Source organism: Balaenoptera borealis (genome assembly GCF_965194805.1).
Source record: "Balaenoptera borealis genome assembly, chromosome: 3".
NCBI lineage: Eukaryota > Metazoa > Chordata > Mammalia > Artiodactyla > Balaenopteridae > Balaenoptera > Balaenoptera borealis.
In genome coordinates, this window is record NC_138866.1 from 43,794,620 (window position 1) to 43,811,121 (window position 16,502).

At 35.3% G+C, this 16,502-nt stretch overlaps 1 protein-coding gene across 5 annotated transcripts in view; it reads right to left on the bottom strand.

Annotated features, from left to right (window-relative positions):
- Nucleotides 1-16,502, bottom strand: part of TMEM260 (transmembrane protein 260) — a 62,356-nt gene that overhangs the window by 21,338 nt on the left and 24,516 nt on the right. For 3 of the 5 annotated variants that reach the window (XM_082386543.1, XM_082386545.1, XM_082386544.1), the window contains exons 4-10: nucleotides 13,463-13,640; nucleotides 12,171-12,284; nucleotides 8,748-8,927; nucleotides 7,170-7,210; nucleotides 3,686-3,769; nucleotides 2,366-2,480; nucleotides 888-1,057 (exon numbers count right to left, since the gene is read on the bottom strand). In XM_082386543.1, coding sequence (XP_082242669.1) covers nucleotides 888-1,057; nucleotides 2,366-2,480; nucleotides 3,686-3,769; nucleotides 7,170-7,210; nucleotides 8,748-8,927; nucleotides 12,171-12,284; nucleotides 13,463-13,640 — 882 coding nt within the window. The remainder of the gene's footprint in view (nucleotides 1-887; nucleotides 1,058-2,365; nucleotides 2,481-3,685; nucleotides 3,770-7,169; nucleotides 7,211-8,747; nucleotides 8,928-12,170; nucleotides 12,285-13,462; nucleotides 13,641-16,502) is intronic. The other 2 variants (XM_082386546.1, XM_082386547.1) reach the window with 2 other exon arrangements.

Genomic DNA, 16,502 nt, shown 5'->3' on the forward strand with positions numbered 1-16,502 from the left:
TAAATAAATAAAATAAATAGTTAAGGTTTTTTTTTTTTTTTAAAAAGGGTGGGAAACACACTGTGGGCTCGGCAAACCCTTCTTGAGCTTGGAGTTGTATCTGGCACCTGCATCCCCTTCCCACAAGGCCTCCTGGTGACACAGCCTCCCTAACACCGGCTCTTCCTCAGTATTATAAAGAACATCAGTTTTTCAAGTTAAGTTGAAAGGGGGAATGTAACCTTTTAAAGTACCAATCAAATCTCAGTGTAACAAAACTCCAATGGACTCTTCCACTTCTGTAATGTTTACTCAATACTGCTGCAAATAAATGAACTATCATCTAAACTTCTACATCTTTTATGTTAGACTGAAGTTTTCATAATGGTTATTAAGCAGATTTTGAAAAATACATTTAATACTAATAATGCATAAGGGTTAAGAAACTTCTAGAACTTTGATTATTTAAAATACTTAATATACACTACTACAGAGAGTACTAGATAAGGGCCAAGAATTACTCAAAAGATGAAATCTTTGAAGCATAAAGTGAATTATTTTAGGGCATACAAAAAAACCCCAAATGTCTTTAGTCTCCATCTAAGTGGTATTTTAGATCATGGAATTTTACGTACACTCCAGATTCTAAAAAGTATCTCTAGGATTCCTTAGTGGAAAATATACAGATAGTTTACATGCACCACCCAAAACCTTGTTTGCAATGGCCTGAAACTACACATCACTCATGCTGAGATTCTTGTTCAAAAGTCTAAGAACCACTGCATTCAGACCAAACTGTCTCCCTTTGAAAACTAGTGGAAGGTAAAAATAAGACAAACCCCTAGAATCTAAATATCCAAATGCCTCTGGCTTGAATGCTACTTTTCATAAAAATAACCGTGTGTTACCTATAATTAGAATATATTTGGTAAATTACAAAAAGAGTTGCTGAAAGCCATTCCAGACACTGAAGCCCATTGGTGTTCAGTACTCGGTTACTCTCAGAAACAAGTGCAGCCAAACCGATGCCAGCGAGGACAGCCACCACTGCGTTGCTCTGCATCCAGAATCGTTCCACCTGTGGAAGAGGCATGCAAACAGTGTGTCCAGTTGACTAGTTCATGCAATCAATCAGGTATTTATATATTTTAAAAATATATTGCATGTATGTAGTTGCTTATGCCTGTGTCATTTAGGTCTTCTTAACTGCCTTCTCCAACCTAACTCCATGTCACTTTACTTTTCAATTTTCAAGCATTCCTCCTTCCCTGTTTGACGTGTGGATCTCCCTTTTTGGATCCACACATTCTTTTCTATACTACAAACTTCATCTTGAACTCTTTATTCTAACAGGCAAAGCAGAAGAGGTGGAGAAATGCTTTTGCTTAACCCCTGATGTTTCCTTCCATGTAGAGAAGCTCCAGTAGTATTAACGCTCCTGGCCTCTCTCTACCCTCACTTATTTCTTCCTGAAGGATTGTAGGGACTGAGCTGACTGGGGAGTTTGGGAGCTGGGAGTGGGCCTGCATAGTCCTCCTCTTTCCTCTCTCTTCCTCTTGGAAGTGAGCCGCCCATAGGAAGTACTTGTCCAGGGGCAGACTCTGGGGTGAGGCGAGCTGGGGAGGGGAGCGGCCTGCCCTGTGCAGCACTGCCTGTGACTAGCCCATCCAGGGATGCAGGATGAGGAGACTCCCTTCCCCACAGATATTAACCACGTTCTCCAATCTCAGCATTATGGGTAACAAAGGTGATTCTCCCACCCAATGTACTGGTTTATCTTGTTCTCAACTGATTCAGAACTCAGGTGCTCAAGTAAGGTATTATTCATCAGGCCTCTTGAACACACACACACACACACACACAAACTGTTTCAGCTGTTAAAAAAAGAGCTATCTACATTTATATAGTTTCTTCTGTAAGGAGAAGAAATACTCTAATCTCAGATATGGTAGTCAGGGAAAAACAGAAATATACTTGCTCTTTTGCACAGGCTTGGACTGGTGAGGTAAGAAATAAGGGAATGTGTTGGTAGAGCCCCTAATTACAACCCATATTTCTTTGCTATTTTTAAAAAAAATTCCAGGAGAAATGCAGTAGTACCTATATCTGCAAGCACACATATAAAATGACTCACTGAAATCTACCTTACATTTATTTTTCTATTTAACTATTGTGTTAACTAAACAATGCTTCCCGCCCCCCTCCACCCCCCAAAAAAGAAGGCTTAGCCTTACTGGTTCAATAATTTAAATTTTGATTTATAATAATGTATATACAATTTTAACTATTTCTGAGATAACTTGCTCTTCTACAAGATTCATGAAAGACAAATTTGTACATTCTTCACTAACTTTCTGGTCAAAGGATATATCTAAGTAAAACTTACCACACCCATGAAAAGTGGTTTTGAAATATCTAAATTTGCCCTCCAAGCAAAGAACAATGAATAAATGCAAAACATTCCAGTAAAAAGCCATACTAATGATGAGTTCTGTCTGTCCCTATAAAAAAATTAAAATATGTCCAAAATTATTTATGTGACATGAATATCAATAATAATATTACATAGTTTTAAACTATGAAAAAAATATTTGGAACTAAAAAACTTTCCATTTTTAAGTAGGAAAAAAGAAAGATCTTAGGTTTAAAAATATGAGTTGGAATAGATAACCAAAGCATAGTAATAAACCATACACTGCACTACATATTGTCAACAGCATAATTTGGAACCATGCAGCAAAAGATATGAAGTTAAAATCTGCAGAAGAAATATAAATTACTAATCTTGTTAAATTTAAGATGTAATTAAACATATGCAAAACAAAAGAGTAATTTCATGCATCAAAATAATAAAGATTTAAAAATGACAAATCTCAGTGCTGGTGAGAATGCAGTTGTATGAGAATATATGTTAGTACAATGTTCAAGAAAAGTTAATTCGATAATATATATCAAGAGCCTTAAAGAAAATATTCACATTCATTGACCCAGTAATTTGACATGTGGGCATAAATTTTTAAGCAAGAACCAGAAATGTAGATAAGAATTAACCCACAACAATGCTTTGGTATTACTTATAATAGTGGAAAAAGTGGAAGCAATCTAAGACCCTCAAATAGGAGAACATTTAAATTAATTGTCCTAGGTTATAGTATGGAGTATTATACAGAAATTTAAATGATTCTAAGTATCTCTTATGGTATGGGAAAACGTTCAAAATATAATGTTAAGGAAATAAAACTATAAATGTATATACAAATATATATTCACATAAAATACACTCAACAGGCTAGAAAGTAAATGAACAAGAAATTAATGGAGGTTAATAGTTCTATATTTTTTAGGTTTCCTTTTATCATTGGAGTTTACTTTTTTCTTCAGGGGAGTTCAAATAATTGTTTGCCTCTTTTGCAAAGCAACAATAATTGGCTATGGGATAGGAAGAGATCAAACCAGAAGTTTAAGATATCAGATGGCCCACCTAGTTAGATTATAATATACTGTTCAATGTTTCAAAGTCATTAATTTATAATTAGAAAAAAAACCTAGCAAAAAAGCAATACATATTTGCCTTAATAGAACTGGTTAGAGTCATTTATTTGGAATATAAAATACTACTGGCAATGTTCTATAATGACATATTGAATATATTAATTCAATTCATGAACATGGGAAAAATAATGGAAAAAGGAATTACTTTACTCACTTTCTTACTAAACATATATTTGCCCAAACTGCAAGGGCTTGAATGTTGAGTGAGAGTTGGGTCCTCATATTTGTCACCTGAGAACTGTAAAAGACAATCTAATTTATTGTTGGCAAAAAACAAATTTGTTAGTTCAAAATAAAGCATTCTTTATAGACTGTATCTGATTATGCACTGAATAATTTTAAGGCTTTGAGTCAGATTTTAAAATTATTTTGTATTCCTTTAAATTTGGGAGAAAAAGTACCACAAGAAAGAGTTAAACAGTCTAAGATATTTTCCAGTTGTAACATTTGGTTAACAACTTACACAATTTGACCTGAGATAAGAACAAATAATTATTCGGTATTTTTGATATTGGTATACTATACTGATATCATAAACCAATTTGTATCCTATATTAGTTTGATAAGAAGTCATGTGAAACTGAAAATAAAACAAGTCAAATAATTTTCTGGAGATCCAATCATGAAGAAAAAAGGAAAGAGAAGTGATCTCTAACCATCCCTTTCTAGGTTATCTTCTTCCGTAAAAGGCTTCCTTGTTTTCTATACTATTTGGTTCAAAAAATGTTTAAGCAATCTCCAAGAAATGTATTTTTCCCCTACAATTAATCTAAATTCTTTCATTAACTAATAAGCATTTTCTAAGTGTTATCTGAGTTCTCAAATAGCTCTAGCAGTCTCCAATTTTTAAAAAAGAAATGACTCTATACACTATCTCAAAGAACTTTCTTCTTCCTACTGGCAATTTTACTGAAGAAAATGTGATGCCATAATTATGGAAACCACACAATGTGTATTTTACTAATGGAAACTTATCTACTATGAGAAGATATCCTTACTCATTTTCAAATACACTTGAAAAATTGATTCCAGCATGAGGCCCATTTCAAACCATTCTTCAAAAGGAATGAAGTCAGTCTCAAAATTTATTCTTGGAGATCTGTTGCTTAAATGTAAGCTCTAAAACATGGTCACTGCCTAGGGTTAGATTCAATAATTTCCAGTATGCAATTCAACAGGATTGCAATTTAAAGATATGCATGGAGAAAGAATGTAATTTGCTTGACTGGAAAAGAGTAGATGATTAGGTTCCATCATGTTGAACGATTTTCTAGTAAATTAATTATGAGTTGCCTTTCTCAATACTCTTGTCCACCCGAAACAATTAAAGACTAGAAATTCTCTCACTCATTCAGAGAGTGCTAGGATTATGCCCCCATACCATATTATGATTTCGTATGAGCAAATAGTGTCGGTGTGAGTGGTCATCACTCTTGTCAAGCCTTTTTTTCTAAGTATATGACCTAACTGCTATTATTTCAATGCAAAGGAGGCCTTTAAGTTCCCCAATAAATGACTTTTATGTGCAACTAATGAAAGTTAGATGTATGGCCTACGATTAGTCTTGAGGCTTCTCTGGAGTTCATGTGGGATTGTTAAGACAAAATATACTAGTGATTCTGAATGTGATAACAACTTCAAAGGTAGGTAGAAAAGAAAGGTAGGTAGAAAAGAGCAGGCAGGGAGTCTTGGCATGGAGAAAAGCAGAACAAAGGAGAAGCCCAGAGACACTGATAAAGTTGTCTTTATCTTTAAAACGGGAACTGAGCTTCTTGCTACCTTCTTCCCAACAGAAAAGAAAAAGGAGCCACAAAAGTCTCTGTCAGACATAAAAAGAAATATTTAAAGTCAATTGTAAGAACCTCAAAAGGTTATATAAGAATAACTGGGGCTTCCCTGGTGGCGCAGTGGTTGAGAGTCTGCCTGCCGATGCAGGGGACACGGGTTCGAGCCCTGGTCTGGGAAGATCCCACATGCCGCGGAGCAACTGGGCCCGTGAGCCACACCTACTGAGCCTGCGCGTCTGGAGCCTGTGCTCCGCAACAAGAGAGGCCGCGATAGTGAGAGGCCCGTGCACCGCGATGAAGAGTGGCCCCCGCTTGCCGCAACTAGAGAAAGCCCTCGCACAGAGGCGAAGACCCAACACAGCCATAAATAAATAAATAAATAAATAAATTTAAAAAAAAAAAAAAAAAAAAAAAGAATAACTGGTGGCAGGGAAATATTTTCAAGATATGGTATTAAATGAAAAACAGCAGGCTAACAAAACAGAGTATACATTATGATTACATTTTCAAAAACAAGCAAAAATATTAAAAATATTGGAAGGATATAGACAAAAATGTTAATGGGTTAAGAACAGTGATTATCTCTGCATGTTGGAATTATAGTAATTTTAATTTCTTGGTTTGCTTACCTGTATTTGCTAAATTTTCTGTAATAATTATGTATCATTTTTTGGAGTAAAAAGAAAGTAATTTAAAAAGAAAAGAAGGAAGTATGGAAGGAAGCAAGCAAGCTAGCAAATGAACAAGACAGAAACTGTGAGAACGTGTGAACTACCTCACATGTAGATTTGAAATATTTTCCCCATATTTTTAAAATAGTTTTCAAGTAGTCCTGTGAATTCCATATTAATAGTTAGGAGATCACTTTAGTGTTAGAGAAACCTATTCATCCCTAATTTTATATTGAAAATATTTTAAGAATATTACAGAACTGGTATGTATATTTTTCAAGTTGCCTTAATCTGTATAGTTTTCTTTTTTAACATCTTTATTGGAGTATAATTGCTTTACAATGTTGTGTTAGTTTCTGCTGTATAACAAAGTGAATCAACTATGTGTATACATATATCCCCATGTCCCCTCCCCCTTGTGTCTCCCTCCCACCCTCCCTATCCCACCCCTCTAGGTGGTCACAAAGCACCGAGCTGATCTCCCTGTGCTATGCAGCTGCTTCCCACTAGCTATCTATTTTACATTTGGTAGTGTATATATGTCAATGTTACTCTCTCACTTCATCCCAGCTTTGTATAGGTTTTAAAGCAAATATGAACCCATTTTCCAAAGAACTCTAATAGATAATAGAGATGAAAATATATTTTCTGGCTCTAATAAGGCTGGATGTTTAAAAATATGCAAGTCAAAAATAGAGCTTACGGACAGCTTAAAGGAAGTCTTAGAAAACATTAAATAAATTAATGTTTGAAGAATTAAATGAATATAGCTCAAACCAAAATAACAAGAAAATAATTGTTCAAATTGTGCTAAATACAATGTTCTAAAATGTCTCCAAAAGAAAGAAGATATAAACAAAGAAAAAGTTATTTCTAAAGCAACAATACATTGGGTAATTTTGTATACAACTGAAAGTTGAAACATTTTCATTTTATATAGTCTATTTAGTCTCCTAATAGTCTTATTTACTGTTTTATTTATTGTTCATTTTAAGCTTTATCTTATTGAAGGAAATGCTGGAATATTTGTCATTATACACAAAAACTGTTAACCACAGAGGTGAAAACTACATCTCAGACGTACTGCTTCACAAAGAGATAAACTCAGAAATCCCTAAAATCATTTAAAGGAACTAATAAAGAATTCATTTAAAAATAGTTTAAGATATTTCATACTCACAGCAATATTTCAGACATACTGGATCCTATTTCAGATTTGGCCTAAACATAAAAAAGTTTATTTGCATAAGCATTAAACTGAAGCTTTGGTAGACTATTGTGTTTTAATTACCCTGATTTAAAAGATACATGTTTAAATATACAATGCAACTTGTCTCTTCATTCAAAGTGTTTACTTCAGAGCCTTATTGGATTTTTTAGGAGAAGTCAGTGAAAACTAAACACAGATATCCCTTAGGAATAATTTCAGAGACAATAATTGGCTAAAAATCAGTTACACTCTTCCAGCAGGAATGATTAACACATTAATGAACTAACAGATTTTACACTTTCATTACAAAGTCTCTTTAAGCTCTTTTTTTGGGCACTTTGGTTAAAGCTCATTATCGCCTGCCTGTAATTTCACAATTATGTGTGAATTATACACATTTCAAATCTGGAATGGCCCTCAAGCAATATTTCAATGGAATAACCATATAAGTAAACCAGAGTATAAATTTAAAGTACCAAACTTTCTAAGTCAAAAAATAATAATTATCCTTTTATTAAATGACTTTATTATGAAATACCTCCTACATACAAAAAACATACATAATATATATTTAGGGAATAAAGAGTTTTAAAAAATCTATTAGACTCACCACTCATTGAAGAAACAGAACTGCACGAATACCATAAGGTATCTCACAAAGCTCTCAAAGGGGCTTTCTTATCCCCCAGTGGTAACTGGGGGATAAGAATTTTGTGTTAGTTATTCCCCTACTTTCTAAAAATATATAGTTTTACTACTTTTTATGTATCTTTCAGCAATAGACTGTTTAGTTTTTGCATGGTTTAGAATTTTGTATAAATGTTATCATATAATATTGTAGTCTTCTGAGATTTGCCTTCTTAAGACACAAAAAGTGCAAACCATGAAAGAAAAATCAGATACAACTGTCTATCTTAAAATAAAAACCCATCTGTTTATCCTTTCACTTTTCAGATAGCCATTACCTACAACCACATTTAGTGTTTTCCCCTAATTTATGTCTTAGGGAAAGAAAGGCCTTTTGAAATTCTTTAGAACATACAGTTTCCATTGAATGAGATCATATTTTATGAAGCATTTACATATTTAGATCCCCCACTGAATACTAACATGAACACTGTTCATCAAATATGTTTTAAAAAAAGAAACAAATATACTCATTAAGGTATATTAAAATTTTTGAGATTTTTTTCCCTTAATCATTTCCAAATATTTTTAATCACAGACCAAGAGCCCAAAGTGATACCCAATGCTAACAAGACTGAAATGCTTCACCTGCTGGCAGCAGTCTTTTTACTGCTTGTTATCCTGAAAAATATATTCAGGATATACAACAGGATGATGTCGGATTAAGTGATTCATTTTTTTCTCTAACATATGTGAAAGGCTACATTCCAAGGGGCAAGTCTGCTATACAAATAACAAATGAAAATTCCAGGTACTGTCATTGATACAAACACTGATTTTTTTTCTTTCCACTCAAGGTCCAGGCAGAACACTGAAGTTTTGCCACTTATTTCCTTAAAAGGGCTTGAAATATAAATTTACCAGACTGAATGTTCCATATTCTTCCCTGAGAAAATGTGTCAAAAATCCTAGCAATGTTGTCTGGTCTCCCCAGGTCCAACGGGCTTGATGGAGGTAGGATGAGATAGGAAGGTAGATATAGGGCAGCAAACCAGCAGAGAGGTACAGACTCAACTTCAACAAAGAGCCCAAGGAGAGTTCCTGCGTCAGAGCACACGGTGTCACATGTATAATAATGTTTATTTTAGTCAGATTCATCCTGGAACTTCAAGAACACATCAAGGAAAACATCAAATATGTTTACTCAGAGCTGATCTCTCAATTTATATTAAGTCACCACAGAATACGATGTTAAACTTTCTGATTACTGTGGATTACTAGAAAATTGCATCAGTCTGAATTCCTTTGCATGGCAGGTGAAATCTGAGTGAAGCAAATAATATTAGCAAAGACTCATGAGTATCATGTTTAATGCATCTTTTACATTTAAAACCATGTCATGACATGCAGCATTGCACAGCTGAGATAACCCACTTGGAAGTGATTACGGTGTCTGGCCGTTTTTGAAAATGCCCAAAATATTGTTCTAATACTGATTCACTTCATTCCCATCATCAGGAGCAGACTTCAACTATATACTTTATTATGACTGTACATTGACAATATGTTCTTTCTACAAGTGTTTTGGACATTTCATGGAAATACTTGGCACAAATGAAGCTAGCTTTTAAGTAACATCCCAGTTCATCCAAATGTTCTTTTTTCTCAATTTACATAGGAAGGAAGGAAATTTGTTGTTGCATGCAACAGTCTTGCCTCAAGGAGAATATATTTCTCATCTTCACATTTCTAAAACAAAGGACAACACTGCCAAATTTTTATAAAGATTAAGTCCAGAAGAATTCTGGTATACTAGAAAGATTCAAATAGTGGTTGCTTTAGTAACTGGGAAAGGGGTCTCTTACAAATATTGTGATTGGAAATTGCCCATTTTTCCTTTACAAAAAAGGAAAATTCATAGGTGACAGTGAATATGAGTACCAAAGTTTGCATTCACCAGAAGTAGAAAAGCAGTTGACTTCCATCAGCATTTTCAAATAAACATTCTTAATTGAAAATGGAGTGCTTTTATTATAGTACTAATTTTGTTTGACATTTCTAAAGTGGTAATGAGATTCATAAAAATGATGGGATGAAAAAAGTGTAAGAAATAACTAATTTAAAAATATGCCTTTGCTATTCTTAAAAGTAGCTTTAAAGAAAGTAAATGTTTAGATTTTGGCAGTTTCTGCATATTATAAGGTTCAGTTTAGAATGGCAAGATGCAGTTGCTGCAGAATTTTCCTTTTGTATGGGAAATAAACAGGGAAACAATCACATGAGAACTATTTCAGAGAGTGCAGGAGAGTGGTTCTGAGTCCCAGCTGCACATATACTGGAATCACCTGGGGAACTTTTTAAAAATATTAATATCTGGGCCTTACCCCAAATCAATTAAATCAGAATTATTTTAGGGTGCTGGGATCACACACACACACACACACACACAGATACCCACAGACACACACACATGCACACTCTCTCTTACTTACTTTCTTAAAGCTTCCCAGATAATTTAAGTGAGCAGTCAGGGTTGCAACCAACTGACTCAGGACTTCCAGCTCTGCCTTAGATCACCTGACCAGTGAGATCCAACTCCCTGTCACTTCACTGGTAGATCTTATTTTCTAGCCTCTGCTCTTTAAATAATGAAAATAAAAGGTCCTTTGAAGAGTCATACTTCCCCAAATTTCGTCATCCATCAGTAGCCGATCTAAGTACAGAGTAAACAGGCTCTCAGATCAGGCTCCTAACTTGTCAACTATGAGTCTTGCATGTTTTATACAAGAATACGGCTCTCCCTTCAAAGAACTAACACAAAAGATTTGCTTTTTAAGTTCATGCCAGAGAATGTACCTCCCTGATATCTAAATGCACCTCCTGTGATATCAGAAGACTGGCTAAGAGTGACACCATCAAGATGGCAACATAAATCATTCCCAACTTCAGTCCTTCTCACAAAACACCATCAGCGACTATCCATAGACATGGCCCCACTGTGAAAATCCCAGAAACTGGGGTTGAGGCTAAAGCATACTCCTGGACCACAGAGACTGAGAAGGACCGCTTTTGAAGTGTCAGGGGGCACGCTGACCATGTCACCCCTCCGCTAGGCCAGCATAGCACTGCACCAAGAGGACTTCCCTAGGACTACAGTTTTTCCAGTGGGAAAAGAGAGCCCAAGGTGGATATCCAGCTCCCCCAGCATTGCAGGATGCTTCCCAGGAGGCTCACTCAGTTCTCACCTCGCAGGGACCACTGGGGGGATCTTCAGGGCTCAACCACTGGGGATCAGATAGAGACGGAGAAGGGGAGCAGGCCTTACAGCAACCAGTCTCCAATCTTGGCAGACCACGTTCCTGCTTGCAGCAGTGCCAGAGCAGAGATCTCAGCCAGCAGTTCTGCCCATCTGCAGAGCCGAGCCAGTGGCTGATCCCACTCTAAAATAATTCTGATTTAATGGATGTGGGTCATACATTAACGTAATAAAAGCCATATATGACAAGCCCACAGCTAACATCATACTCAGTGGTGACAGACTGAAAGCTTCTCCTCTAAGATCCGGAACAAGACAAGGGTGCCCACTCACCAGTCTCACCACTCATGTTCAACATAGTACTGGAAGTCCTACTCAGAGTAATCAGGCAAGAAAAAGAAATAAAAGGAATACAAATTAGAAAGGAAGAAGTGGGAATTCCCTGGCAGTCCAGTGGTTAGGACTCCACGCTTCCACTGCAGGTGGCAGGGGTTTGATCCCTGGTGGGAGAACTAAGATCCCACATGCAGCTCAGCAGGGCCAAAAAAAAAAAAAAAGAAGAAATAAAATTGTCTCTGTTTGCAGATGACATGATCTTATATAGAAAATCCTAAAGATTCCATCAAAAAGCTGTTTGAACTAATAAACAAATTCAGGAAAGTTGCAGGATACAAAATCAACACACAAAAATTAGTTGTGTTTCTATATAATAACAATGAACTATCTGGAAAAGAATAAACTATCACATTTACAATAACATCAAAAAAGATAAAATGCTTAGGAATAAATTTAACCAAGGAGGTGAAATATCTGTGTACTGAAAACTATAAGACATTGATGAAAGAAATTGAAGAAGACAGAAATAAATGAAAAGATATATCAAGTTCATGGATTAAAATAATTAATATTGTTAAAATGTTCATACTACCCAACGCCAGCTATAGATTCAATGATATTCCTATCAAGCTTTATATGAAATAAATAAATAAATAAATAAATAAAGCAAGTCCCATGTTTTCTGATTCCATAAATGTCATAGTGGGCATAAATAAAATATTATGAATTTTCATTTTTACTCAAAAACTTACCTTCTCTTTTAAAAGTCGAAAGAGAATCCATGGTATTATGCACAAAACATAGAGTACTATTGTGTGCTGATTACATAAGCTAAGGCCACAGCAGAAAGCACCAATTTTAGCTATCTGAAAATAAATAAAAGAAAAAATCCAAGTTAAAAATTCACCAAAAACAGCACAATAGTAAAAAACTACTCTTTATATTAAAGCTAAGCATTTGTAGGATAAGTCAGGTTAAAATCAACCTCTTAGATGCAAACAGTCATGCTTTAACATGCACTAATATTTATCACCATTATTTTTTATTATTATTTTTCATTCTCATCAAATCATTGCAGAGTGACCTTAAATTACTGTCTTCAAACTAAGTTTTAGAAAGTCCTATATGATGACATGTCCTAACAGTAACAGGATATTGTGTAATTCTCATTCCAGTGAAATCTAGAACTGAAGTTCAACAGTTCTGTTTTACTTTTTCTCCTATTGAATTAAATAAATTGAATATAACACTTTTATTTAGAAACCTGGTTCTCTATGGGTGGTCTTTTTGCTATTTTTGAACATGTGTTATTTTCATAATCAGAAAAAAGTTTATTTTAAACAAAAAATAAACTCTAATAGCACCACAGGTTTGTTTATGGAAGCCACAGATAAACTTTTATATTCTTTTGTTTCTGTAATCTTTAATGACACAGGCTGCGCATATACTAAGATGATCTGGCACTCTTCAATGTATAGACAGTAAGCCCTTAGAAGACAGGGTTCCTCCACATTTCAAATTATTCTGATGATAGTGTTGGCCTTAGAAGTCACTGTAATCTCTTTGGGATTACTTCATTTTATAGTTGCTCCTCTCCTTTTGGTTAAAAAAAAAAAAGTGCAGATTTGATCTTTTTTGCAATTAGAGAATAAGTCAATGTGCCATAATGGTAAATAAGGTAGTCAACCTAGGACTTGGCATCTTAAGATCACACACACACACACACACACACACACACGCACACACACACGATGGTGGATTAACCAACAAGTCTATCTTTCCCATAGGACTCAAAAGGGATTTCAGAATACCCTAATTCTCCAAAAAACTTCTGAACTCTGAAAGAAAAAAAATTTCATGTTTTATAAAGGCTCTCATGGTTCATAGTAAAAGAATTGAGAGTATTTTCTCTCTCAACATGCCTAGATTACCTTGACAGTAATCAGAATAGATAAACAATATCTAAACCAAAGTTAAAAAGAAATAGAGCATCTGTCTAAAAATTAAAACAAAAAGTGATTTCACTTTGATCAAAATAGGTTACCTTTGATCTTTCTTGTGCAGTTGCTGCCTCCTCAAAATGTACAGTAAGAGCCATAAGCAGCCCCACAAACAGATTGTTTAAGCTAAAAACCTCTGCTGCAATGGACCACTGCCATGTTAGACGAGAAAATGAAAACACCCCCGCAGCAAGGATTCCTCCAGCATATGAGCCAGAAAGCCTGCAAATACAGATAACATGAAATCTTCTTTCCCAACAAAAAGAACCGACTTTATTTCCCTTTATGTGAACTGTAGCAGCAGCAATTATGACAGTCGCCCAGCACCACCCCAACACATTCGATGGTTAATACATTACTTCGTGTAATAATTCCTTTCAACAGATTTTAATTATGAAGTCCATATATTAACCTATTAACAAACAAATGAACAAACCTGCTTGGTATCCTATGGATTGGATGAGGTTTAGTTCTCAGATGTAACCTTTAGGATTCAAGCCAGTTCAGAAAGCCTGAAGAGACAGTAGCTAGAGAGATAACAAACCTGGGTCATTTTTCTTGCTATATCTAAGAAGAAGAACGATAACGACTGGTTAAGACTGAAATGTGTTTAATTGTAAAAATTAATGAAACGGCAGGATATCTGTTCAGGAACATTCACTTACTGTGGAATGTTTGGATCTACGTACTTCCTACATTTATCTCCCAACATTTGGCAAAATATGTCTTGGTCACAATATTGGGTGCTTTTAAGATCTTGTAAGCTAGATTCTTAGTTTCTGATGATTTCTTCTTTACACAAAGTCAAAGTTAAAAATGATGTATCTTTTAAAGAGAACGATGGGAATGTGAATTTTAGAAACCCTGAAGAATCAAATACTACACTTGGAAACAAATTCCTTGCCCCCAAATGCCAACAAGAGCCCCACATTTCAAATCAGTCAAGGAAACTGGATCTCAATTCAGAGATAAGATTTGAAACTGGTAATGTGGCATATGAAACCAACACAACTTCCTATTTCACTATAAATCTAAAGCTATGAAAATTAAAGCTATTACTGAAAATCTATTGCTTACAAGCATTATTCAGCAAGCATCTCTGTGTCTAATAATTATGATATTATATGGCCCCAGGTCATTACTTTTTAGCTGTATTGCTTTGTATAAAAATTATGGGGCTTCCCTGGTGGCGCAGTGGTTGGGAGTCTGCCTGCCAATTCAGGGGACACGGGTTCGAGCCCTGGTCTGGGAAGATCCCACATGCCGCGGAGCAACTCGGCCCGTGAGCCACAATTACTGAGCCTGCGCGTCTGGAGCCTGTGCGCCACAACAAGAGAGGCCGCGATAATGAGAGGCCCGCGCACCGCGATGAGGAGTGGCCCCCACTTGCCGCAATTAGAGAAAGCCCTCGCACATAAGCGAAGACCCAACACAGCCATAAATAAATAAATAAATAAATAAAACCCACCCCCCGAAAAAAAAAAAGTTTAAGATTGCCTCCTTTAAAAAAAAAAAAAATTATGGAGTAATTGTATGGCTTTTAATCAATCTTAATAGAAAAAAAAAAAAAGCTAAAAAATTTCAGTATCACCAAACCTGTGTTTCTTTGAGTTTCTCTTTACAATTTTTCTGTTTTCTTTCCCTTATAAAAATCATCAGTTTCCTATTTCTTGCAGAGTACCCCATTCTCCCAGTTATCCTGATTCAGTACCCTAAAGTTATTTCTTCCTTCCAAATTCCTTCCCAGATTCCTTTCGATTTATATTCCTATTGCCTTAGACTCAATTATTTTAATAGTTTCCTAACTTGTCTTATGTTTTTCCAACCCTTCTGCAATATAACATCAGATTAAACTTTCTGAAACATACTCTTTGTGAATACTCTTCATCCCTATAGGATAAATTAGAAATGAGTCAGCCTGGAATCCAGGCTCCCAATAAACCAGACACCCCTAGCCACTAATTACCAACATGATCTCCCACCAACTAGTCAAGCTCCTCAAAATTCCCTAATAAGACAGGACTATTCCTAGCTCTGCACCTTTGCTCATGCTGTAGTGCTGAACTGAATAGCCTCGCTGCTCCTTTATTAAAACTCTGCTCTCTTCTCAATTTTCTCTTCAATTCCCTGGTTTCTAGCCCATCTCTGCGTATCGATAGCATTTAATTGTCTGTAACAATTATTTTGACATTGTTTTTGAAATATGAACTGGAGTTAAACTTCACTTAGATTGGAAGCATCTAGCCCCAAGCACAGAAAGGAAACTTAGCAAATGAGAGAATGAATTTATCTTAAAGTATTAGTAACATTTTAAAGGAACTTCTAAGTTTCAGCTCTCAATATGACTCTGGACAGTCAGCGTAAGATACAAGATTCCTTCCTCTACTTAAAAGAAAGGAAGTGCTCAAACGGAGACATGACAAAAGGACAAAGGAGCCAGCTTACAGGGCTCTCATGGCCAAACTGGGGATAACTTGATCATCAAGATAAATATAGTAATAGACTGTAACCCAATGAATAAATAAGAATCTATGAATCTATAGTGATACAAAAATTGGGTGAGAAGAGAAAGTCCATGGAAAGTCAACTAATAACTGTAGAAGAAATGATGGAATTAAAATCACCATTTGGCAACTGTCATAACAATAATCAATGGATACCAAAACAGTGGGTAAAAGGTTTGCAGTAACAGAAATATGTACATAGTCTAAAGTTATCGCCCTGTAAAAAGATTAATTACAAAGGGAGAAATGGTAACTTTACAGTGGCAAACTGGACAGACACAATCTTAACCACATGATCAAAGTTAACAGCCCAGTAATGGGACAAACAAACATCATATGCTTCCTTATCTATTGCAATAAAAAGAATACAGCATCATTTCTATGGCATTCCTGCCAAAAATGCATTACCTGAATTTAAGCAAGAGCAAAGACAAACTCAAACTGAAGGACATTGTACAAAATAACTAGCCTGTATGTATCAAAAAATGTCAAGGTCTTAACAAAAAACAAAAAAAACATCATGAGGAACCGTCTCAGATTAAAGACACTAAAGGGATAACACAATAGAATAAAAGACATG